General features: G+C 51.1%; 1 protein-coding gene across 3 annotated transcripts in view; it reads left to right on the forward strand.

Annotated features, from left to right (window-relative positions):
- Positions 1–26,383, forward strand: part of LOC144712824 (ZIP metal ion transporter family) — a 52,353-nt gene that overhangs the window by 4,322 nt on the left and 21,648 nt on the right. For 2 of the 3 annotated variants that reach the window (XM_078587157.1, XM_078587158.1), the window contains exon 6: positions 20,378–20,433. In XM_078587157.1, coding sequence (XP_078443283.1) covers positions 20,378–20,433 — 56 coding nt within the window. Of the gene's footprint in view, positions 1–73; positions 4,125–20,377; positions 20,434–26,383 lie in introns of those variants that run through there. The other variant, XM_078587156.1, reaches the window with a different exon arrangement.

The raw sequence follows: 26,383 nt of genomic DNA on the forward strand, positions 1-26,383 counted from the left end.
TTAACTATCTTTCTTCTTTCATCCTGGTCACTCTCTCTCTCTCGCTGGATTCTCAAATTTTTCATGGTATCAGAGCCTACGACATAATCATCTGAAGAGCTCGTCGGCATAAAGTTCATCCCCTGGGAGGACTCGTTCAAACCTGTTGAAGGTCAGTATCTTGGTATTATTAGTTATATAAGTCATGGCAGAAGACATGGCTAAGATCTCTGCTGAAGCAGTAACGCCATCATCGGGAAATCAATTAGTTATTACCGATAGATGGATTACTACACTTCCAGTTATTGCTAAATGCAATATTTTCAACGGCAATAATATGTTATTGTGGGAAAGAACGATTCAAGCTGCTTTAAAGCCAAGAAAGCTTGCATATCATCTTACAGAAAATTGCCCACAAGAGACTCATCCAAACTATCCAAGATGGGTAGTAGAAGAAGAGTATGTATTTGGATGGATGCTCGACTCCATCTCTGCAGAGCAACTAGTTCAGTATTCTTCTTATGGAACAGCCAGAACTTTGTGGGAAGCTATTCATCAGAATCATTCCATGAAGAATGACAGAGGTAAGATTATTGATCTCATTGTACAATGCTACACTCTCAAGCAAGGAGATATGTATGTGCTAACTTACTCAAATAAGTTGAGAGATATTCATAATGAATTGGATCATTGTAGGCCACCCTCCAATGATCCAGTGGCAAGAGCTCACAAGGCAACAAATCGATTGTGCCAATTTCTACAAGGACTTCGACCAGAATTTGAAATGGTCAGAAGTCAACTCTACAACCGAGAAGAAGAGCCTACATTTGATGAAGCTGTTTCCAAAGTTATGCAGGAAGAAAGTAGGCTTAACTCCACCAAAGGAGCTATTGAAAACACCTCCTATGTCGCCAAAGCTCAGAATCAACAAAAACACGATTCAGGCAAACTGAGCAAGGAAGACATAGTGTGCAACTATTGTAAAAAGAAGGGACACATGAAGGACAAATGTTGGAAGCTTCATGGCAAGCCACCTCACATTGCCAGAGCGCATATGTTACAAGCAGGAGATGGAAGTGGAAATCCAAATTCTCAGAGGTGTACACCATCACTCCAAGACTTCCAGAAGATGATGCAGGAACTACAGAGTATCAAGTCATTCATCAACTCTGGAGCAGTCATTGGATCAGCTTCCTTGGTCAACTCTGGTATGAAAGAAATATTTCATAATATAGCCTTACTTGCTAAGGGTCCATCTATAGCATGGATCCTTGACTCCGGTGCAACTGACCATATGTCATTTAGAAAGGAATTCTTTATAACATAAGAGGAAGTTCATCCTGGCAAGTACGTTCAAACAGCCGATGGTACATGTACTTCCAGTAATGGACATTGGAAAATTGAACGTTAAGCCAATTGGTCAGTTACAAAATGTGTTGCATATTCCTAAATTATCTATAAACCTAATATCGGTACAGCAATTAGCAAAATGTAGGGAGTATAATATTCTTTTTGATAATTCGGATGCTTATTTATGTCATAAGGAGCTCGGGTGGAGGACTGGACTAGCTAGAGTCCATCAAGGACTTTACTACTTACCTATGGAATGCCCAGGAGATGGATCCAAGGTGGCAGCAGTGAAGATATCTCCTGAGGAAAGGATTATAGAGACTCACCAACGAATGGGTCATCCGTCCTATCACCTTCTTAAACATTTGTACCCAAACTTATTTGAAAACATCCTTGTTGAAAAATTAGTTTGTGAAGCATGCCAATTAGACAAGTTTAAAAGAGCAACATATTCTCCAAGTCATACTTGAATGAAAAGACCTTTTCAGATCATTCATTGTGATGTCTGGGGGCCATCTCCCCAAACAGATATACTAGGAAATCGATATTTTCTAGTATGTACAGATGACTATAGTAGATACAGTTGGATTTTCTTACAAAAACACAAGTATGAGGTTACAAAGAACCTAAAAGGGTTATGTAATCTTATCAAAAGACAGTTTGGTGATCAAGTCAAAGGACTGAGAACAGACAATGCAAAGGGTTTCCTCAATAATGAACTTGCTGAGTTTATCATGACTGAAGGAATAAAACATGAAACATCATGTCCATACACTCCACAACAAAACGGAGTTGCTGAAAGGAAAATAGGGGACATTGTGGACACAGGAAGAACACTCTTAATCCAAGGGAATGTCCCTACAAATTTATGGGGTTTTGCTGTCATGACTTCTACACATCTTATAAATCGACTCCCATCAAGTAGTCTATCCTTTCAAAGTCCACTTGACTTACTTGAATCATATTATCCAAATGTGAGACTGAAAACTGGATTACCTCCTAAAATCTTTGTTTGTGTTGGTTATGTATACAATCATACACACAAACAGAATAAATGGTCTACCAAAGGATTAAAGTGTGTATTCGTGGGATATTCAGTTACACAAAAGGGTTATAAATTTTATCATCCCGTTACTCGCAAATACGTTGTCACTAAGGATGTAATATTTGATGAGAAGTCTTTTTATTACAAACCAAGGGGCACTGAATCACATTTAGACACTAGATCTATACTCAATAGTGAAAAAACACTACTTGAGCCACAATCTGAACTGGAATCTGGAACTCCCAGGTACCAGTCATTTGAAAACAAAGTAGACACATCTTTTCAGGATAATTTGCAGGAACCTGATTCGGTAACAGAGCAAGCAGCTGAAAGAACTGGAGAATCATCCCAACTTACACCATATCCGAAGTATTACCAAAGGAGGAACAAGGGCAAACAGTTAGAGGTCATGGATTTGGATAGAGGGGGAGAGCAGCCTAATGGAGGGGAAGGAGTATCCACTGAAGGGGGAGTAGCATCTGACGAGGAAACTAATACTTTGTCAGAAGCTGAAGAAAGCCATTGGCCAATTGCCCTGAGAAAGGGTACCCGAAAGTGTGTGAAACTCCCACTATATCCAATGACCAACTACCTGAATTACACAAAAGTGTCACCCAATATCAATTGTTTCTAACGAAAATTCAAGAAATAGTTATTCCCAAATCCCCACAGGAAGCACTGAAGAATATTAATTGGAAAGAAGCTATGGATGAAGAAATGAAGGCCCTCATACAGAATAATACTTGGGAAATCGTGGATAGACCCAAGGATAAGAAATCTGTGGGATGTAGATGGGTTTTTACTATAAAGAGTAAATCAGATGGAAACTTAGACAGATATAAAGGAAGACTAGTAGCTAGAGGATATACTCAAACCTATGGGATTGATTATCAGGAGACATTTGCTCCAGTTGCAAAGATTAATACTATTAGAATCCTAATTTCATTAGCAGTGAATCTAGACTGGCCACTAAATCAATATGATATCAAAAATGCCTTTTTACATGGTGACGTGAAGGAGGAAATCTACATGAATATTCCTCCAGGGTATGAAAATCAACACAACAGAGGAAAAGTATGTAGACTTCGAAAGGCCCTTTATGGGTTAAAACAATCACCTCGGTCATGGTTTGGACGATTTACCCAAACCATGAAAATACTAGGATATAAGCAAAGTAATGGAGAACACACTATGTTTTTTAAACATTTTTCCAAGGATTTACTAACTATTTTAATAGTATATGTAGATGATATAATAATTACTGGGAACAACCTAGAAGAAATAAAGAACCTCAAAGAACACTTGAGTAGGAATTTTCAAGTTAAACATCTAGGACCCTTAAGTTACTTCCTAGGCATAGAGTTTGCAAGATCAAGTGAGGGTATTTTAATGACACAACAAAAGTATGTTTTGGATCTCTTAAGAGAAACCAAACACACAAACTGTCACGTGAATGAGACACCAATGGACGTAAATCATAGGTTAACTCTAAGTGAAAGTGACCCTAAGATAGAGATTGATTCATATCAAAGACTAATTGGAAAATTGCTTTATTTATCCCACACGCGACCAGATATATGTTATGCTGTGAATGTTTTAAGTCAATTCATTCACTCACCTAGAAGCTCTCATTTTCAAGCTGCTAACAGAATCCTCAGGTATCTAAAAGGAACACCAGGACTCGGCATTGTACACAGAAAAACAGGTAAACTTGACCTTATCCTATACACTGATTCTGACTTTGCTGGTTCTCGACTTGACTACAGGTCTACTACTGGATATTGCACAATGCTAGGAGGGAACTTGGTTACATGGAGAAGTAAAAAACAAAGCGTGGTATCAAAATCCAGTATGGAAGCTGAATTTCGAGCCATGTCAAAAGGAATTGACGAAGCAATATGGATCAAGAATTTATTAGAAGATTTGAAGATCACATTTCTAAGACCAATTATTATCCGCTGCCACAATAAATCAGCAATTAGCATAGCTCACGATCCAGTTGATCATGATAGGATGAAGCATGTTAATATTGACAGATTCTATATGCAAGACCACTTGGAACAAGAAAACTTGAAGACAGAGTATGTGAGTTCTGAAGAACAGTGTGCTGATATTTTTACCAAAGGTCTGCCGATCAAGCGAACTCAATATCTGCAATCCAAGCTTGGAATGGTAAATATACATTCCTGCGCTTGAGGGAGAGTGTTGAAGATACAAGCTAAAAGATGCGGGCATATCGGGTTTATTCTCCAAGCTTATCGGGCCCTACTTGACTTCCTATCGGGCCCACTATGGCTAGCTAACGGCTAGTCAAACCAGCCGTTAGGAAATAGCCGTTAGACAGCTCTTTATAAACTCCAAACAGTGTACATTGTAATGTTTTTTTTGAGTGAAATTAACTATCTTTCTTCTTTCATCCTGGTCACTCTCTCTCTCTCTCTCTGGATTCTCAAATTTATCAACTTCCACTCTGTCCTCCTAAAGGGAGGGCTATGCTATTTAAAGGAAACATGTAAGGAGAGGGGCCTAAATGCCCTGAATGGTCAAAAGATGAAACTGCCCCTCAAGACAGCTAGGGAACATATCAGGTTCGTGACTCTCATTAAGTGCTGGATTAACTTGTCTACAGCCTATGGAATTATATTGTGACCATTGACTTGTTTTGCTTTGCTTTGCTTATTTCATAGAACTCGGTAGTTTACATACCGGAGATCCAGGCTTGTCTTCTTGCTCTGGTTGGAATTGATTCTGGTGCTCAGACAGCTGGTGTATTTGTGTTAATGGCTGGAATCTGTAATAACAGCTCTGTTGGTGCAACCTGCGGAAACCCTATCTGACAGTGGGAAGAAATGAAAAATGATCTCATCCACTCTAAAAGGTCCCTATGAAAATATGTAGGGTTACATTGGGGGCCTCTCATATCGAATGGTCCTTCCTGGGCCTTTCAAAGGGACACCTTGAACGTTAACTTCATAATGGTAGTTACACTGATATAAAAGCATAGGGTATAAAGACAAAATAAACTGAAATCACATGAATACACTTGATTGATGCTTCACAAGGCTTCGGGTGGATTGTCGGTTCAAAGCTCTGTGCATTTGATTTAAAGCTCTGATTTGGAGCTGTTAGTGTGGACTTCTTCCCTATTATGTACTCTCTCTCCTACTTACTCTCCTAGGGTATAAATACCCTCTATGTACCCCTTTGGGTCCCTTATGTCATTATCTTCTTCCTCCTTCAATCTAGGATCTTCTCCTCTCCCTCAACCCTTCTAGGGTTTCACATGGTATCAGAGCCCTTGGGCATCTGAGTATAGGGCTTGACATCACCCTAATCCCGGCGGAACTCCGGTGAACCAAAGCCCTGTTCGAATCTGCAGGAAGGGAAACCCTAACTTCCTGCAGAATCGACCCTGGTTCCACCGACGACCACCGGTTTTGCCGAAGACCGTCTCCCACCGCGGAAACGCCGCCCGAGCCGCCAGATCCGAGCGGACCAGCCGCCCGAGCAGCAGCCCAGCGGACCAGCCGCCCGAGCCGCCAGTTCCGCGCGGACCAGCCGCCCGAGCAGCCGATCCGAGCGGACCAGCCGCCCGAGCCGCCAGCTCCGAGCGGACCAGCCGCCCGAGCAGCCAGCCCCGAGCGGACCAGCCGCCCGAGCCGCCAGCCCTGCACGGTCCAGCAGCCCGAGCGGACCAGTCGCTTCCGCGCGGACCAGCCGCCCGAGCAGCCGATCCGAGCGGACCAGCCGCCCGAGCTGCTAGCCCCGAGCGGACCAGCCGCCCGAGCCGCCAGCCCCGCGCGGACCAGCCGCCCGAGCAGCCGATCCGAGCGGACCAGCCGCCCGAGCCGCCAGCCCCGAGCGGACCAGCCGCCCGAGCCGCCAGCCCTGAGCGGACCAGCCGCCCGCGCAGCCAGCCCTGCACGGTCCAGCAGCCCGAACAGCCGATCCGAGCGGACCAGCCGCCCGAGCCGCCAGCCCCGAGCGGACCAGCCGCCCGAGCCGCCAGCCCTGCACGGTCCCGCAGCCCGAGCAGCCGATCCGAGCGGACCAGCCGCCCGAGCCGCCAGACCCGAGAGGACCAGCCGCCCGAGCAGCCAGACCTGCACGGTCCAGCAGCCCGAGCAGCCCCGACCGCGGAACTGCCTGAGCAGCCAGCCCCGAGCGGACCCCTGACAGTCAACTGCCTGCCTGATGGCGGACGACAGTGTTGACCCTCCCGTCTCCGGCAATGCCAGCACCACAGTGGCCCCGCTAGTGCCGACGCCTGCTAGTGATTTTTCCGACGCTGATTTTCAGCGGGAACCGCTGTCGCACAAGGTGGTCCATCCTCTCCCGATGGTCCCGGAGTCGACCCTTCTCCGCGGCCCGAACATCCTTAACTGGCGTCGGTACATCGAGACCACCCTCAAGGCGCGCCAATTGTTCAAACACTGCATAGCCGGACCGCTACCGCCGACCCATCCACACTTCGCGGCATGGGAAGCCGAGGAAAATTTTATCATGGGCTGGCTGTACATTCACACTCTTGCTCCCGAGTTCCGTGACAAGTTCCCGCACCGGACGACTGTGAAGGGTTTTGGGACCAGGCCGCTGCCTACTGTGGCCGTGATGGCGACAACTGGCGCCTGTTTAGCCTTGTCCAGCGCGCCCAAAACCTCCGTCAAGGCCAATTGTCCATTTCGGACTATGCCTTGGCCCACAAGAAGCTGTGGGAGGAAGTTGACTACTACCTGCCAACGGATGACCCGGCTTCCGTGTCCTATCAGAATACACTCCGCATCCGGCTCCTGGGATTCCTAAACGGCCTCAACAAAGAATACGATGACATTCGTCGTCGCGCCCTCCATCGACGCGAAGGACTCCCGTCAATCGATGATCTCGTCAAGGAACTCCAGGAGGAGGAAAGTCACTTCCAGCTGCAGCAGGCTTCCGTCGAGCCCTCTCCCGACTCGACGGCTCTTCTCACTCGGCCATCGACTTCCTCCTCCACTTCCTCTTCCGCCTCTACTTCCGATCCGCCGGCCTCCGCAGTGGTATGCAACTACTGCAACAAGCCCGCCACCGCAGTCGTTTCTGCCGGCGCCAAGTTAGATAACGAAGAAGAAGGCAGCCGACCCGAAGGCCATGGTCGCAGCCACTCCGTCCTCCACGTCACCCATGGATCAGCTTCAGGCTGATGTGGCCCTTCTCCGCGAGCAGCTGGCCGCCATGCAGTCCCAGTCTTCCGCCCATTTTGGCGGTTTCGGTGCGTACTCCTCTCCGGTGTCTGATCAGTGGTACTGTGGTCATACGGCTCTCCACTCACCTCTGGTCTCGGATACAACCTGGGTGCTTGATTCGGGGGCTACCGATCACATGACCCCGTTCAACGACCGGTTTGTATCCTACGAGAGGCATAGTGGGAGTCGTACGGTTCTCACGGCCGGTGGTGGACGTCTCCGCGTGGCTGGTATCGGGGCAGTCTATGTTGACGGCCTCGGTGTTGTCCGCAACGTCCTTCACGTCCCCGACCTGCGAGCCGTCCTCATGTCACCGCAGCGTCTGGTTGATTCAGTTTTTTGTTCGTTTCACCTCCAACCTGACGGCATGTTCCTTTCTGACAAGGGGGGGCGGACTACAGCCATTAGACGCGAGAATGGGCTGCTGCTGTTGGACGATGGGGGCCGCTCGCAGTGCTTCTTGGTACCTCGTAGCCTCCGTCCGGTTGACGAGCAGCGCCGTGCACGGCTCCAGTTGGCTCATCAGCGCCTGGGTCATCCTCCGTTTTCCACTTTGAAGCGTTTATTTCCGTCGTTGTGTACTGGACTAGACCTACAGACCGTTGTTTGCGGCTTGTCAGTTGGCCAAGCATCGGCGATCCACGTTTCTCCGTCTGTGTCCCACAGCTCGGCGCCCGTTTTCGCGTTCATAGTGATGTTTGGGGACCGGCCCCACAGGCGAGCCTAAAGGGCCATCGCTATTTTTTGATTCTCGTCGATGAGGCGACCCGCTACACGTGGACCTACCTGCTGGCGGCGAAATCTGAGGTTCCTGCCTCCGTCCGTCACTTCTGTGCCGTCGTCCAGACTCAGTTCGCCGCGGCATTCAGCGGTCGGTCCGACAACGCCCGCGATTTCGTCAATGCCGATCTCGCCTCCTACTTTGCCGAACGGGGTATTCTTCATGAATCCTCGTGTGTGGCGACCCCGGAGCAGAACGGCATGGCTGAGCGTCGCATTGGCTATGTCACCTCCACGGCCCGGACACTCTTGCTGAACTACCAGGTACCCTGGTCGTATTGGGGTGATGCGGTGTTAACGAGCACGCAACTCGTCAACCGCATTCCCTCCGATATCTTGGGGTTCCACAGTCCCCTTGATCGGATGATTGAGGCCTTCCCCGGCGTGCCTCTTCGGACCGGCCTGCTCCCTCGCGTCTTCGGCTGCACTGCCTATGTGCATGACACGTCTCCTTCCCGCACGAAGCTCGACGCTCGTGCCCTCCGGTGCGTGTTTGTGGGTTATGCCTCCCTTCAAAAAGGCTACCGGTGTTATCACCCACCTTCTCGGAGGTATTTCATCTCGGCAAACGTCACCTTTGCCGAACATGAGTCCTATTTCGGTGACCCCTCATCCCGCCTCTCGTTGGATGAGGCTCTTGCGGCTCCCCACTTAGAGCCGTTTCCTATTGCGGGGCCCACTGCTCCCTTGCCCTCCTCCATTGTTTCTCCCCCACTTGATCGGCCTTCCATTCCAGTGGCTTCTTCTCCTACGGGGTCGGAGCACCCCTCCACTTCCCCCTTGCCCCTCCCGGCATCCTTGCCACCCTCGCCTACCCCGTTAGCGGTTCCGCCACTACCGCCGACACCTCCCTCCCCCGCGGCTCCCCTCTCCCCCGGTGTGTCGTCATCCACACCTCTTGGGGAGTCGCCCTCTCTCCCTCCTGCGGATTCTTCTCCATTCCCCGAGGAGTCTCCGTCTCCACTCGCTTCCGCTCTACCATCGGACGATCCTTCCCTGTCTCCTCCCGATGATGACGATCAGTTGGGATGGCCTATCGCCCGCCGGAAGGAGTGCGCGAGTGCACCCGCACTCCGCGCTATCCCCTGTCCCACTATATCTCCTTCGACCGGCTGAGTACTTCCTACCGGCTGTTTCTCACTCGCATCGAGTCGGACCCCATTCCACGCCGCCTAGCCGATGCTATCGCTTCTCCTCATTGGAAAGCGGCGATGGACGAGGAGATGCAGTCCCTGCTCAAGAACCACACTTGGGATGTTGTCCCACTCCCTCCTGGCAAGCGGGCGGTGGGTTGCAAGTGGATTCACACCAAGAAACATCATGCTGATGGCACCCTCGAGCGCTACAAGTCGCGTCTCGTGGCCCGAGGGTTCACTCAGTCCTACGGCGTGGACTACTTCGAGACATTCTCACCCGTGGCGAAGATGGACACCGTCCGTCTTATCTTGGCAGTGGCTGCTCACTTCCACTGGGGTATCCGACAGTTCGACGTGAAGAACGCTTTTCTCCATGGCGACTTGACGGAAGAAGTTTACATGCAGCCACCTCCGGGGTATGCCCTCGGCCCTCCTGGCACCGTCTGCCGACTGCGGAAGTCTCTTTATGGACTCAAGCAGTCTCCGCGGATGTGGTTCGGACGGTTCTCTTCCGTGATGAAGACCGAGGGCTACACCCAGAGCAACGGCGATGCGTCGCTGTTCTTCCGCCATTCTCCCGCCGCGTCTCAATCCTGGCTGTATATGTTGACGATATTCTTATCACCGGCTCCGATTCTGCAGAGGCGACTCGCCTTGGTATTGCTCTGGCCAAGGAGTTCGAGGTTAAGGCCCTTGGGCCTCTCCGCTACTTCCTCGGCCTTGAGGTGGCATACGCCCCCCGGGGCATCTTTGTGTCTCAGCAGAAGTACGCCGTTGACTTGCTGGCCCTTGCGGGCATGACGGAGTGTGCGCCAGTGAGTACTCCCATTGACCCAAACGTGAAGTTGGGTGCAGGGGACGACTCGCCTGTGGTGAATTCCTTCCAGTATCAGCAGCTGGTGGGGAAACTCCTCTATTTGACGCACACCAGACCGGATATCAGCTTCGCCGTCAACCTTCTCAGCCAGTTTATGCACTCACCGCGGGAGATCCATCGCCAGGCAGCATATCGGGTACTTGCGTACCTTAAAGGTTGCCCCGGGAAGGGATTGCTCTTCCCACGGAGTACGGATCGGACAGTGAAGGTGTACACCGACGCTGATTTCGCCGGTTCGATTGTGGATTATCGCTCCACGACTGGGTACTGCATTTTTCTGTTTGGCAGTCTTGTCACGTGGAAGAGCAGCAAGCAGGACAAGGTGTCCCGCTCCAGTGCTGAAGCCGAGTACCGGGCACTCGCCGATGGGGCCTCTGAGGGCCAATGGATCTACGGCATTCTCCATGACCTTCGGGTGGAGTACTCCGGCCCGATCCATTTCTACTGCGACAACAAGTCGGCGATTGCGTTGGCCCAGAACCCTGGCCAGCAGGGAAAGATCAAGCACATGGAGCGCAACCGCTACTTCTTCAAGGAGCGGATGGACGAAGGCATCTTCGACCTTGACTTTGTTGCCTCCGCGGATCAAGCCGCGGATGTCCTCACCAAAGGACTGTCCCGGCCCCTGCTTCAACGTGCGGTGTCCAAGCTCGGCATGGACGACATCCATACTTCGCCATGCGGGGTGTTAGTGTGGACTTCTTCCCTATTATGTACTCTCTCTCCTACTTACTCTCCTAGGGTATAAATACCCTCTATGTACCCCTTTGGGTCCCTTATGTCATTATCTTCTTCCTCCTTCAATCTAGGATCTTCTCCTCTCCCTCAACCCTTCTAGGGTTTCACAGGAGCGGTGTTAGAGCACTACACATCCTTGGCATGCTTGACATAGCCTTCTTCGGGCAGTGTTAGATTAAAGCTCTTACCATAAATGCTAAAAGCTATAGTTGATAGCATGGGTGCTACATTTCATCTTTAAGTATGATGTTGTTCTTCTACACCTCCCCACAACAATTGCCGCTGGCCTATTGACCCCAGCATGCAGTGTGTTGCTTTTGAGACTTTGATACACCTTGGTAGTATCAATGAAATATTTCTCAATTTTGAATTCAAGAAAACAGTAGAAATCAACAATGCATAATGTAACACAACGGATGCTGGGATCGAATGGCTCGTGTTATACACATGGAGAGCGAGTGCAGTCATGTCATGCTTGACACAGCCTTCTTTGGGTAGTGTTAAAGCTCTTACCATAAATGCTAAAAGCTATAGTTGATAGCATGGGTGCTACATTTCATCTTTAAGTATGATGTTGTTCTTCTACACCTCCCCACAACAATTGCCGCTGGCCTATTGACCCCAGCATGCAATGTGTTGCTTCTGGGACTTTGATACACCTTGGTATTATCAATGAAATATTTCAAAATTTCGAATTCAAGAAAACACTAGAAATCAACAATGTATGATGTAACACGATGGACATCGGGATTGAACGGCTCGTGTTATATACAGGGAGAACGAGTGCAGTCATGTCGTGAAGTGGAGACCACTAACGGGGACTTAGTGCAAGTGAGGATGCAATGATAAAATCACTGAGAAGTATGAATTCGAAAAAAAAAAAAAATGAATCCGACGTTGACGGACACCAATGACCACTAAGCTACGGTAAGTGTGACCTGGGAATGCCACTAGGCTCCCGATGACCCAGACGACGGGGTGCGGGCTGACAGTGCGAGTACGAGTATTGTCGCTCGTGCGTGCACTGTTCAAAGAGCCAACCAAGATCGTACCGATGGAAACCTATTCCCACTGATATATCCCTATCTATCACTAACAAAGCCCGGCTATGGAGACATGCTCGGGAGGCACTAAAATAAATAATATAACGTCGAGAAGGATTTTATGAGCATACCAGTAGCAGTTGGCGAGGCGATGACTAGTTTGGCAGCAGCGGGTGGCGAGCCACACGTAGGCACGATGATGCCGCAGGCGGATGCAACAACGTGATGAGGCGCGATAGTGTGGCAACGGGCATTACGGCGGCGTGGCAACATGATAGAACAACAGCGACGATGCGGTGACGGTCGGTGGATGGTGATTGCAGGAGCAGCGTGAGCGGCACAAGCAGTTGCTCGCGGTCACGGGAGCGGTGATGAATCCGCAGAAGCAGCAAAGGCAGCCACGGCCGCTGATGGCCACGGGAGCGGTGAGGGCAATCGATGGTGGCCGTGGGAGCTGCAAGGGCGGCGTTGGGCGGTTGCGGGGAGCCCAAAGGCAGCGCGGGGAGGCGACGGGCAGTTGAAGGCGGCTGGGTTCGGCCGAGGGCGTCCTAGGGCGGCAAGGGCAGCCATGGGTAGTGCTGGGCGACCATGGAGCGGCTGAAGGGTGGCCGCACGGGCAGCCGAGGCAGGGCAGTGCGGGCGGCAGAGGGCGGCAGAGGGCGGCTACGGGGGTGGTCGAAGGACGGCCGTGCGGTGGCATTTTCGTAAATATGGCAACAACTCAATAAAACACTAAAAAACAGGAAAAATCCTTAAAATCACATTTTCTTCAATCTGTTTTTCTCATCTCTTCCTATGGGCAGGCCCCACCTTTTATACGGGCAAATATAGGCCTATCCCTTAGAAATAAAAAAGAGAATGCTAAATTAAGAGTAATTAGGGCCCCCTAATAGGAGAGAGAAACCCACTAACACGGCCACACATGGGCTCACATACGCGCAAACGTGTAAGTCCATACAGCAGTCTAACCACGTGCGAACAAACAAAAACAAGCACATACGCAGCCGACATACATGGCCTACTAAACAAGGAAAATGCAAGGAAAGATAACATCAAAATGTTGTGGCCCATTGACGAGGCCGGGACTATGAAGGCTGGGTCTCGCGCGTAAGCCCTCGCTCGATGAACTGGTTCGACAGGGTTTTCGAAGCTGGATGGCCCTCCATCAATGTAGGTCTGGACTAGATCAATACGAAGAATGAGACAGCCAAAGAGAAGGTTCCTCCCCTCCAAATAGGAGCTTCCCTCTTCTGGATCAGGAGGCCGACTCCCTCTGCTCCAGCCTTCTGATGGGTCGTAACCGTCAGCTTTTGATTCAAGAATAGACCTCCTGCCTTTCCTGCTCTCCTCTTCTCTTATTTATAGGGGTTTCGTCCCCCCTTAGTCAGCACATGCGGTCAACGGCTGTAGACCAGCTTCCTTCTTATTCCTTCTTTTATATTTCTTTGAGTAGAACATATTAGACTTTTTTTTTTTGAATAGAAAAAGGGAGTCACCAGTAAATCAGTGCCCCCGTTGCCATTACGATGTAAATCATTACATTGTACGGCAAAACAAGAAACCAAAACACGGCTACATGCTGCGATGCCACATCAAAGCAATAGCCTTGGCGTTTTGTAAGACAGCCAGAGCTACTGGTGGGCGACGCCGAAAGATGACCTCATTTCAGTGAAGCCACAAAGCCCATAGGATGGCAAAAAGTTTTTGCCATTCAGCTTCACTCCGGTATGGTCCTCCCCGGAGCGATGTCCAGAAGGACTCAACTGATCGGGTGACCACTCCAGGGACGTCTTCCGTAGTCCACACCTCCTGTGCCAGGGGACAACGGAAAAAAAGATGGTCGCAGTCCTCAATTTCACCCATGCACAGGGCACACTCGGCTGATTCCCGTGGGAGCCAGCGTTGCCTTACACAGCGCGTAGTGAGTCGACATCTCTGCAGCAGCCATCCAAATACCTTCACTGTCAGAGGAATCTTCCGCTTCCATACTAGACTGCACCCACCAGGGAGATTTGAGGCAGTCAGGGACTGAGACTGACATAGTCGTGTGCATGCCGTTCTTGCGGAAAAAACTGCTCCCCGCCATACGACTCGGTCAGCCTCGTCCTCAATGGGCGTAAGCTGCCCCAAAGGGAGCCGCAGCTCGAGGAGGTCCCGCTGTCGTTGATCTGACAGCTGCCCTCGAAAGGTCGGCGACCACCCCCCGCGCCAGCACTCCCGGACCGTAGCACCCGGCTCCTGTGCTAGTGCGAACAGACGGGGGTATGTCTCCTTTAGCCTCCCTTGACCCGACCAATCATCGAGCCAGAATCGAAATGTCCTCCCATCGCCAATCTAGGGGGCGTAGTACTGCCGAGTCAGTTGAGCGACCTGTGCCACACCTCGCCAGAACGCAGACGGCCTGCGTTGGCGGCCACCCAGGTTGTGCCAATCCAGGCTGGTGCAATAAGCATCTCGAAGGATCTGAGGCGCTAGACTTTCCGATGGCTGGAGCAACCGGCATACCCATTTAGACAGGAGTGCCTGATTGGAGAGCTGCAGGTCTCGAATGCCGAGGCCTCCGGCTCTGGTAGGTCGGCATACTTCCTTCCAAGCCACCCGCGCCGTTCCCCGGCAATCCCCTGGCTGGCTTCCTTTCCAGAAGAATCGCCGCATAAGGGACTCCATGCGGGTCTGAACAGCCCCCGGGACTCGGAATACTGATAAGTAGAAGGTTGGGATGGCCGAGAGCACCACCTTGATGAGAACCAGCCACCCCCCCTTGGACAACAGCCTTGACTTCCATCCTTCCAGGCGCCTCTCCATGTTATCAATAACTGGTTGCCAGTCTCGGGCCCGGATCTGCCCCCCAGAGAGCGGAAGCCCCAAATAGCGGATGGGGAGGGTCTCGATGGCGGTAACGAGGGTGGCGGCACACCTTCGCTCCATCTCCGGTGTCATGCCAAATCCTACAAACGACGATTTAAGCTGATTGAGACGAAGACCTGCAAAATCAGCAAATAAGTCAAGTAAAGGTGAGACGGTCTCCGCCGCCTCAGCCGATCCCTCGATGAAGAATATCGTGTCGTCGGCGTACTGCAATAGCGGGATTCCCTGGGCCTGGCTAGGAGATTGGAATCCCCGGAGCAATCCCCTCCCACAAAGGTGCTGAGTGCATACGGCTAAGGCGTCCACAGCGAGGACGAATAGCAGTGGCGCCAACGGGCATCCCTGTCGAACCTCACGTTGTGACTGGATCCAGCCCCCTTCGGGTCGCCCGTCAAGCAATATGGAGAACGAGTGAGCTGTCACGCATTTTTTCACCCACCGGATCCACATCTCAGGAAAGTTTCGCCGATGCAGCACCGGCCACAAAAAACCCCAGTCCAAGGAATCATACGCCTTAGCGAAATCCACCTTCCATAGGAATGCAGTGGTTCCTCAGCGCTTCCATGCCGCCACTATTTCCCCCGCCAGGACGGTGCTGTCCGTCATCATCCTGCCCGGAATGAAGGCGGACTGACAGGGGTTGACGAGTCCATCAATCACTTCCCGCAAGCGATTAGCCAGCACTTTGGCCATGATGAGATAGATGGAGTTAGAGAGGGAGATGGGCCAAAAATCACCAATATCTTCCGCTCCTTGCTTTTTAGGCAATAACACGACGTGGGATCGGTTAAGCCGAGCCATGTTGGCCTCCCCCCTCCAGAATTGTGCCATGGTTTGCATCAGATCCGGGCCAACAGTTGGCCAAAACTCTTTGTAGAAAAATACCGGAATGCCGTCGGGTCCGGGGGCCCCCTCGGCATTGAGGCCTCGTATAGCCGCCACAACTTCGACCTACGTGAATGGGATGGTCAGCCCTTGTTTTTGGGGCTCCGTCAGCGTGGCTGCGCCGCGGCCCGACCATCGCCATACATACTTAGGTCCCTTTCGAGAGACGGCGAAGAAATGGCGTGCAAGAGCCTGGCCTATCTCTGTCGCCTCTGTGTGTATCGTGCCCCCCACACGGACTCTGGCGATCCGGTTCCTCCTCCGCCGCCCACTGGCGCACATGTGGAAGAATCTAGTGTTAGCATCCCCCTCTTTTAGCCAAAGTTGCCTCGAGTGTTGCCGCCGATCCATTTCCTGCTTGTAGTCCTCTTCCGTCACTATGGATTTGTGCTGGCGCCATTCCTGCATCTCCTCCCCCGTGAGGGGCCTGCTATCTTCGATGGCATCCCACTGCTTTATCTGTACCAAGGATGCATCTCTACGGCGGCTCCGTTCCACTCTACTCTGCCTCTGAGTCGACTTTAGAAACGAGCGGAGATCGCGCAGCTTGGCAGAGAGATCCCGAGCTACAACTGAGGGGTGCGGCCATGCCTCCCACCAACCCTGGACTTCGCTCCGGAACCCGTCTTCTCGTAGCATTGATCTATCGAGCTTGAAATACGTGGATTGCCGACCATCCGCCCTTGGCCGCCACACAATAGGCGAATGATCGGACAACGGTCGTGGCAACGCCACAACTCCGGCCGACGGGTAGGTCTCCATGAGTTCCGTCGAGCAGAGGAATCTGTCCAGCCTCGATAGAGAGTGTGGTTGGGCCAAGCTGCGTCACGTATATGTGCAATCTGACGGGCCCATTTCCTGGAGCCCTTCGGTGGAGATGAAGTCCCAGAGCTGTTGTGACCCGTAGTCGCGCCCATCCCCGCCATTCGGCCGATCTCCAGCTTCTAAGGTGACATTGAAGTCCCCCCCGAAGAGTAGGGGTAGCCCCCGGAATCGCCCCGCCACCAACTCCAGGTCCTCCCATAGCTCTGCTCGGTTGGATGGAGACGCCGGACCGTTCACCGATATGATCACCCATTGCCATCCGTCCGTGCGGCGTGTCAAGTTTACAGCCACTAGATGTCGCCTGCACCACTGATCAGCTTCTTCGTAATGGTCCTCTGACCATGCCACCATCACACCTCCGGCTCGGCCCGTGGCCGGTAGAGCCGCGAAGCCCTGGAGATGTCCCTGCCCCACGGCATTCCAAGTGTGCGGATCACACATTTCCAGCATGGTTTCCTGAAGGTAGACTGCTGTAGTTCCCCATTCCCGGAGATACTGGCCGATGATCCTTCGCCTTCGAGCATCCCGGAGCCCACGAACATTCCACGAGACGCACTTCATAGAGAAACCGGTCAGACCTCGTCGACCTGGGGCACCAGGTGTACCCCTGCCTCCTTAGCGATCTTTTCCGCGCCTGGAGTTATTGCAGACGGGACCGTGGTCCCGTTGATCTCTTCCAGGTAAGTGGTGACTTCCTGTCATGACATGATCGTGCGCCGCTTCCTGTTGCTGCCCTTTCGCTTGTAGAAGCAATGCTGCGCCTCTAGCATTCGCTTTGCGTGCCCCACGTTCACCGCTCGGATGACCCTGTTGCCGTGGTCCCGACCCTCCCCGTAGAGGCATTCATCTGCATCGGTCGAGCCTGCTGGCTGGATCGACGCGGGGCTCTGATCGCTGACCATCACCGGGGGCTGAGCATGGTCCGAGTCCCCGGGAGCAAGGACTGAGCTTGGCCCCGGCGAAGGTGCCGGCGGCAGCACTCGTGGGGGAGCCGTCACCGTGCCCCCCTCCAATATTACTGTCCCCCTGGCGACGATGGGGATCTCAGTCTCCGTGGTGGGGGAGGCCGACAGACCCGTGACGGCTGATGGAGCGGGAGTCACTCGCACCGCGTCCGTGCTATACTGCTGCATCACTTGGACGGGCGGCGACTGGTCCATCGCTAGTGGCGACGATTCCGTCCGGGGTGTATGGACTGCAGCCGCTGGAAGCGAGGTCGCTGTTGTCGGGGTGTTATGGGGCGCCGCCGTCTTGCTCCGATGAGTTGCCGCAGGGGTGGGATTGCTCCCTTCCCATTGGAGATGGAACTGTCCGCCTCCAGCGACTGGCCCAGGGGGCCACAGTCTTGGGCTGCTTGAGTTAGATGAGGCTGGCGACCGGGTCTTGACTGTGGCGGCGGAGGGGGAGGGGGTACTACAATCTGAGCCATGAAGGCGGTCTCATCTCCTTCAATGGCGACTGCTGGCGGGATGACCGCCCCTGCGGGGACTGCAATCTCTACCGCAACGCTGTTCGGGTCGCCTGACTTGAGGCCGGTGGAGATGATCCGTCGTAGGGAGCCAATAGGCCGTGTAATCTTCTCTAAGTGCACCCATGCCCGGCGTCCGAAGGGGATCCCCCGAAGTTCAAGATGCACGGTATGTTGGCTGGGTTTGTTCGCCCCATCAGCAGGAGTCGGCTTGCGCCAGAGAATTCGGCCGCCTCCGTTGACTTCCTCTTCCCGTCCCCGTAATGCCTGGAAGCTGGCCCTCGTCAGATTGCGCAGGAAGAAATCCCCTGAGGATAGTTGATGAAGATCAGCGCTCTCCGTGTCTGGCCATTGGGACTGGAGGTGTTGCAGCACTTTTTCCTCCTTTTGTCGGCCACTAAGCACCACCCCGACCAGACAGAATATAGGCAGGTCTGGTGGGGGCCATATCGAGGCAGGCGCTAGGTGGGGTATCCGCGCGTGCGGGCAGGCAGCCTGGCAGTGCCCCGAACGGAGGCATAGGCGGTAGACAACCGGTTCCCGGACTCCCGGATCATATGACCCCGTGAGAAGCACCGAAAACATCGCTGTTAGCCCACTCTGTTAACACCCGGAGATCGACCGGCGGGTGGCGACGTCGACGGCGTTGTACTCTAGTCCATCCCGCTTCCTCGTCCCCATCGCCCACGATGTCCAGGGCTGCACTAGCTGCTTCTGCATAGGATTGACGCCGCTGTGATGACACCGCCTGCGCCGGTGCGGCGGTTGAAACCGAAACTACCCCGGTGCGCTCGGCTGGGGCGGAGGGCGGTGTAGGCCGGCGTTGCGGACGTGTACGCGAAGGGCTGCGTGCAGGTGCCAGAGGACTGTATCGCCTTGGCCGGGTCGGGTGGGCTTGTCGCCGCCCTGGCCTTGCCCGATCAGGTGCCACGGTCGTCGGGGGGGATGGCCGTTTCCGCGACGGGTGTCGCCGCGGCGAAGCTGAGTATTGTGCCTGTCTACGCGTCGGGCTTTTCCGGCCACGACACAGGCAGGGACTGTGCCTGCGATGCCGCGGTCCCTGGGCGAGAGGACTATGCTCGGTCGGCTCCTGTCTCGCCCCGGCCCGCGGCACGTGGACCGCTGTGGACACCGTGGCCCACGCCGGGTGGCGTGGGTGCTCGAGGACCGCCCCATGACCGCTTCTCGCGCGGGCGACATCACGCGGTCGGGGACGCCGGCGACGTCGCTGTTGCCTTCGGCCATAGGATGAGGAGTGGGGCTCGGCGGGGGATTCCGCTGTCGCCGGAGTAGGGACGGGGAGGTTGGGGATCCGCCCGAGTAATACGTCCTGTGCGGCGGCGGGAATCGCCGCCGCACGCTTACTCCCTTTCCCCCTTCCCGCGGGGATCACCGCGGCAGGGGTTGCGGTCGCAGTCATCGCCGCGGGGGTTTTTCCGTCGCAGGCATCGCCGCGGGAGGTTTCTCCGTCGCCCGCAGGGGGTTTTTCCGTCGCCCGCGGGGGGGTTTTTCTGTCGCCCGCGGGGGCTCCTTCCATCACCGCAGCGGGGATCGCCGTCGCAGGCCTTTTTCCCTCCGTCGCGGGTATTCTTCTGTCCCGACCGCCGTCGCAGGCCGCGGCGGGGATCGCCGTCACCGCGGGGGATCGCCGTCGTGTCCACTCCTTCATCCCCCAGGGGGCAACAGGAAGAATTTTTTTTGAGAACATATTAGACTTAAACATGCCACTTTTTCTGATACCATGTTGGATTCAAGTGCTTACCAACTATGCTAAAAGCTATAGCTGATAGCATGGGCGCTACCTTTCATCTTTAAGCAGGGTGTTGTTATTCAACAGGCAGGAAGTGATACTAACCTTTTCATAGTGATACCTTTCATCTTTATAGACAATCAGTACCCTCATCACGTACTGATTGGGGTGACTACCCACTTTTATCCTCTGTTTTCCTTTTTTTTGACTCATCTCGATACATCCTTATCGGGATGTATTTCAGGGAAAAAAACATCTGTATCGGGATTGTATCAGTCTTCTTCCTCTTAATAACTGTGATGTAATATCATTCATGTTCTTACATGAGGTGCTCTGTCATTTCAAATTCAGAGTTTTACCCTGATTTCCTGTTCTAATAAATGTGGTTTTGTTTTTTTTTCCAATTTCTAGGGATAAGTTTGCACAATTTTCCTGAGGGAATGGCTGTGTTTCTTGGATCAATTAAGGTGATTTCCTGATTTGTGATTCACACAAATACATCTGCAATCGAAATTTTAGTCCGATTAGATGATAAAGGCAATCTTCAATCTCTGTCAAATATTTCTTTCAAAAAAGAAAAATCTCTGTCAAATATCTCATGTCATTTTATTTTTTGATCTCCGATTTGATTATCATTTTTATTTTTTTATAACTCTCTACGTACATGGGCGAAGCCCATTTTAACACATATCTCATGCATGTAACATGGTCTTTTGCATTTTCTGCTTGTTCATTGGAGTGATTCGGAAATTCAATATGCCAAAGTTTTCATTAATTATTGATGAAAATGGTACTATAGCAAGAGGGGTCTATTAGAGGCACCTGCTTGTTTTGGCTTAAGAAAGGGGACCAAAGCCCATGTGGACATATTGTTTAGAGCTTAGGCACCCAGCTCCTGCAGGTGGATAGATGAACCCAGCCTGGTGCACAAACCGCTCCTCTTGTCCCAGCCATGTCATTTCAGTTGACATCCTTTATCCTCATACTCTTTCTGATTGTTCCTCTCGTTCATCTTAACATTGGAAGGCTTGAGCATTGCATTAAAGTATATTATAGATCACTGATGTGCATTGATACAACCACAGGGTTGTATCAATTAGGTTTCAGAGCCCGGATAACCCTGAGAAAAGCTGTGCGACCATGGGTGTGACCAATGCAACCATGGAAGAAATGGAGTCTCTCATTACTGAGCTGTAGGAGAAAGTCTCCACTGCTGCAACTTGTAAGATCTCCCAGACTTGGCCCCAAGTACAACGACTGGCTCTGGAGAAGTTGATAAACAAGCAGCGACCTGAGCCTCACATTGCAGTTAGATTGGCCATAGAGAAGCAGAATCGCCGTGGGAGGGTTCACAGCGTGAGGAGAGAGAGATATGGTAAGGAGAGCTTGAGAACTCACAGTTCATTCTTGGCTATTCTTCTCCTTGTGAAGCCACCACATTGAATTGCAGGATGGGTTGTTACAAGGTTGGGGTTTCTCGGGTCCAGTACCGGAGGTGAACCAAGAAATGGAGGAGAACCGCATCAGAATGCAGCAAGTTAAGAAAGACCTACATCGTATGGATAAGGATGGGGTGAAAGAAATAAACTGTCCTTTCACGAAGTCAATGGTCTCGTTCTGGCAACGTGAGATACGGCTGCAGAGCAGGAGAAGCCTGGGCCTGGAGGGAATGATCCTTTGATCCTTCTGTTTGTATCTTCTTCTCCACTCTCGCATCTGTCATCTCTCTTCCATTATTCTCTCCCATTCTATGATATTGTTCAAGAACTCAAATGTATTCAATGTGATCCTGAACTTCTGAAAGGCAGTTCTACAAGAAATTGTTACCTATAAGATACTGTGACAGTATGAGTATCATATCAGGCTGTCACTCGCTCACCACATCTACAGGTGGGTTGTCCTCAGTCAATCCCTACTCTTCTCCAGTCAGTTTATCCCTCAACCCTCGGCAATTACTTTCCCAATTGATTTTCACCCCTCACCTCATTTATGGGTGGAACATCTTGGATTGGTCCCTACCTCCGTTCAACCCCTCTAACCTTTTCATTGACAAAAACTTAAGTCAAGGTTTCTTCCAGGGTGCATGATACTATCCCCATTTTTCCTAAGGATATTTTTACTTTTCAGCTCTGTAGGGGAATTTCAGTCTTTTTTTGTGTATTTCCCTTTTAAGTTGGGCAGGCCTCCCCCAAGGAGGGCAGCAAAGAAGTGTGAAATGAAGGTGCAGTTTTAGCCTTCACTTGCATCTGTCCCCTTGGATCTCCCAGGACACTGATAAGTTTTTTACCAGAACGTATCATCGAAAAAAAGCATTATCTGCCAGGCTGTGAGCAGGTCCTGCACATGACGGGGCCCATGTAGCAAGCCTATATATATGGCTAAAGTCTGAGGAATATAGATCAGAATCCTTTGCAAGAAAAGGTGGTTCCCATTCAGGAAAGGGTCAGACACAACCCAGGCTGATCATGGAGTGATCCACTATTAGAGGGAGAAGGCAAGGGCAACTTCAGGCTACTCCCAACCGGTCCTTCAATATACTTCTTTTATACTTCTGTTCCCAACTGTGATTGTCAGAACTCTACTTTGGCGGTACAATACTATCTTTTTTCGTATTCCACTTTGTTGATATTTGCATCCACAGATGACATTGATAGACTGCATCTATCAGACACCCTCCCTTGCTGGATCTCAAGCTGGTCTAACTCTCCTATTCAGGTGAACACCCAGGATTGTAGGAATGGTGACCGCCCAGGATTGTATAATTCTGAGATCTCCTCATTCTCGGGGGAGACCCATAACTTTTGGTGCAGAAGGTTGGGCATCATTTCTGGCCATACCTGGTGCATGAAAGGGAAACAACTTTGGAGCATTTTCCTCATATTGGAGGGCTTCGCTTTAGCATGGTTCTACTTCAAGGATGATTGAGTATGATTCCAGGTTTGGGATGACTTCAAACGGTAATCTGATAGTCTCTATTCAAAGAAGTACAATAGAAGGGGAAAACAAAGGGCGGGTCAACGGGTAGTTGACTGTATGTGTTGACCAAGAACGGAGGGGAGAGACAGTTCCCTATAAATAATGATGGGAAAATTTGGTAAGTCACCTTATTCCTTTCTTGCAAAGAAATGTCCGACAGTTATTCTGTCGGCAAGGCTGGGGCAGCAGGGAGGAGTCGTTGTCTGCTGATCTGGAAGTAGGGGCTTCGCCAGGGAAGGAGGAGCCACCCGAAATCTGATGAAGTAGCTTTGCCGTGGAGAGTGGAAGAGCCGTCCAGATCTACCCCATCCCCTTTTACCAAGTTACATTTGTCAAGCACTGAACTCAAATTGGATTCCATATCAGAACAATTGGAAATTGATTAGAATTGTTAATTGATACCAAGGTGGTGTATCAATCTGGTATCAGATCTCCGCTTCGATCGGGAGGGAGCCGAGGTCGTTTGCTGATCATCGACATGGGAGATCAAGTTGATAGAGGAAAATCAAGAAGTGATGACATGCCAGTTACAGCCAAAATATTATCTGGTATTCTTCAGCAACTTCAATCTATGAATTCCAAGTTAGAAGCAAATCTGTCATCCACATCTAGAGCTGTCCAAAGGGACTCTTCAAGGTATGGCCATGTTCTAACGACTCAAGATTCTGCGTCAGAGCAGAAAGGTTTCTTTTGTAAAGGAGATCTTCCATATTTTAATGGATTGAATGTGAAAATGTGGTTGAATTGTGTAGAAAGGTTTTTCAAAATGAATAGGTTAACAGATGAAGAGAAGCTACGATTGGTTTCGTTGCATATGGAGGGGCCAGCACAAGGGTGATTCATATATACAGAGAAGAATTTTGGATTTGATCACTGGCTAGTGTTCTGCCAGCATTTTGAGAAAAGGTACAACTTCTCTTCAAGATCTTTATGTACACAAATAATGAACCTCAAACAAACAGGCACCATGTCAGAGCATAAATCTGAGTTTGAAGATCTGGCTGCTTTTCTTTGTCATATACTGGCAGATGTTCGAGAAACTGCATATCTAAGGGGTTTGAAACCAGAGGTCAGGGTAGAGGTGAACAAATACAGACCTTATGGTATTCAAGAAATCATGGATTACTCTATTGAAGCTGAGAGTAATTTAGCCATCCTGGATGAACAGGATCAACAGGCTCTCATCACTACAGTACCTTCCAAGATCGTCCACCATAACCAGCAGAGAGCAACTTATTCAAATCGGGGAGATAGCTCATTTCAGAATCAACAACTCCGGATTACTCAGAATCCGGTCAGGAATGAATTTTCTCAAAGAGGGAACAAGAAGAAGACCATCAGGTTATGTACAGAGGAGTTTTTGCAAAGAAAAGAAAAAGGTCTATGTGACAGCTGTAATGAAAAGTAAACTCCTGGTCATTGATGCCATAAGAAGCTAAGTATCTGCATGCTTCAAGAAGACATAGATGAAGAAGATCAACCGATCACTGAGGAAAATTCTGTTTGACCACAGGGTAAGGATTCTCATTGATGGGGGAGTCACCTATAATTTTATCAGTCCGAAGGTAATCCAAATGCTCAGCATACTGATTTATCCATATCACAAATTCAGCATTATGTTAGGAGACGGATATTGCAGACAAACAGATGGGATTTGCCTTAATATCCCTATAACCTTCCAGGGACTTACATTCAAACAAAATTTTATTCCTTTTCCACTGGGCAGTTGTGATATGATTTTGGGAATTCCTTGGCTAAAGACCGTAGGATGGTTGCATTACAACTATCATCATTTGATGCTCAAGGTCTATTGGGAGGGACAGATATGTTAACCCTAGGAGGGGGAAGTGGATCAAGAGAGATGGAGTGAGAAGGAAAATAGAATAATGTACCAAAGATGTTACAAGAAAAGGGTATATATATATACCCTAAGTGAGAGAAGAGAGATAAAGGGCTAATGGGCTTATAGAACAGGGCCCATTAGCCCGATATAGGAATATATCACTAACACCCCCATGGCGAAGTATGGATGTCTTCCATACCGAGCTTGGACACCCTGCGTTGGAGAAGTGGGCGAAAGTCCCTTGGTGAGGGCGTCCGCGCCTGATCAGCGGATGCAACGAAGTCAAGATCAAAAATCCCTTCGTCAACACGCTCCTTAAAGAAGTAGCGATCACGCTCCATGTGCTTTATCCGTCCCTGCTGGCCCGGATTTAAGGCCAGTGCAATCGCTGACTTGTTGTCACAGTAAAAATGGATGGGACGGGAATACTCCACCCGAAGATCGTGAAGGATCCCGTAAATCCACTGACCTTCGGATGCCCCATCGGCTAGCGCGCGGAACTCAGCTTCGCGCAGGCGAGATACCTTGTCTTGCTTGCTGCTCTTCCAGCTGACTAGGCTGCCAAAGATGAGCGTGCAGTACCCGGTGGTGGATCGGCAATCCACAATCGAGCAGCGAAATCTGCATCAGTGTACACTTTCACTTTTCTGTCCGAACTCCGAGGAAGAGCAGTCCCTTCCCGGCAACCTTTAGGTATGCACGTACCCGGTGGGCGGCCTGGCGACGCACCTCACGCGGCGAGTGCACAACCTGACTAAGTCAGCTGACTGCAAAGCTGAGGTCGGGCCGAGTGTGTGTCAAATAGAGCAATTTCCCCACCAGCTGCTGATAATGATAAGGATTCACCAGTGGAGAGTCCTCCCTTTGCCCAATTTGATGTTGGGATCAATGGAGTGCTCACCGGAGCACACTCAGTCATACCAGTCAGGGTGAGCAGGTCAACGGCATACTTCTGCTGCGAGGCGAAGATCCCCGGGGAATAAGCCACCTCAAGGCCAAGGAAATATCTGAGGAGGCCGAGAGTCTTAATCTCAAACTCCTTGGCCAGGGCAGCACTGAGACGGACGGCTGCGGCAGCATCGGAACCCGTGGGCAAAATATCATCGACATACACTGCCAGGAGAGATACACCGGTCGGCTGATGACGGAAGAACGATGAGGCATCACCGTTGCTCTGAGTATACCCGTCGGCGTTCAGAGCGGAGGAGAAAGCGGCGAACCACATCCGAGGTGACTGCTTCAGTCCATAGAGGGACTTCCGCAATCGACAGACGGTGCCGGGAGGACCAAGGGTGTACCCCTCGGGCTGCTTCATATACACCACCTCCTCCAGATCGCCATGTCGGAAGGCGTTCTTCACATCAACCTGCCGAATCCCCCAATGGAAGTGAGCTGCCAATGCCAAGAGAAGGCGAACCGTTTCCATCTTCGCCACCGGGAAAAGGTCTCGAAATAATCCACTCCATATGATTGGGTGAACCCCGGCGGCAGGCGAGACTTGTACCGCTCCCGGGTGCCATCCGCATGATGTTTCTTGGTGTGGATCCACTTGCAATCCACCACCCTCTTGCCAGGAGGAAGGGGACCACATCCCACGT

The sequence above is a fragment of the Wolffia australiana genome, chromosome 15 (assembly GCF_029677425.1).
Source record: "Wolffia australiana isolate 7733 chromosome 15, ASM2967742v1".
Classification (NCBI taxonomy): Eukaryota; Viridiplantae; Streptophyta; class Magnoliopsida; order Alismatales; family Araceae; genus Wolffia; species Wolffia australiana.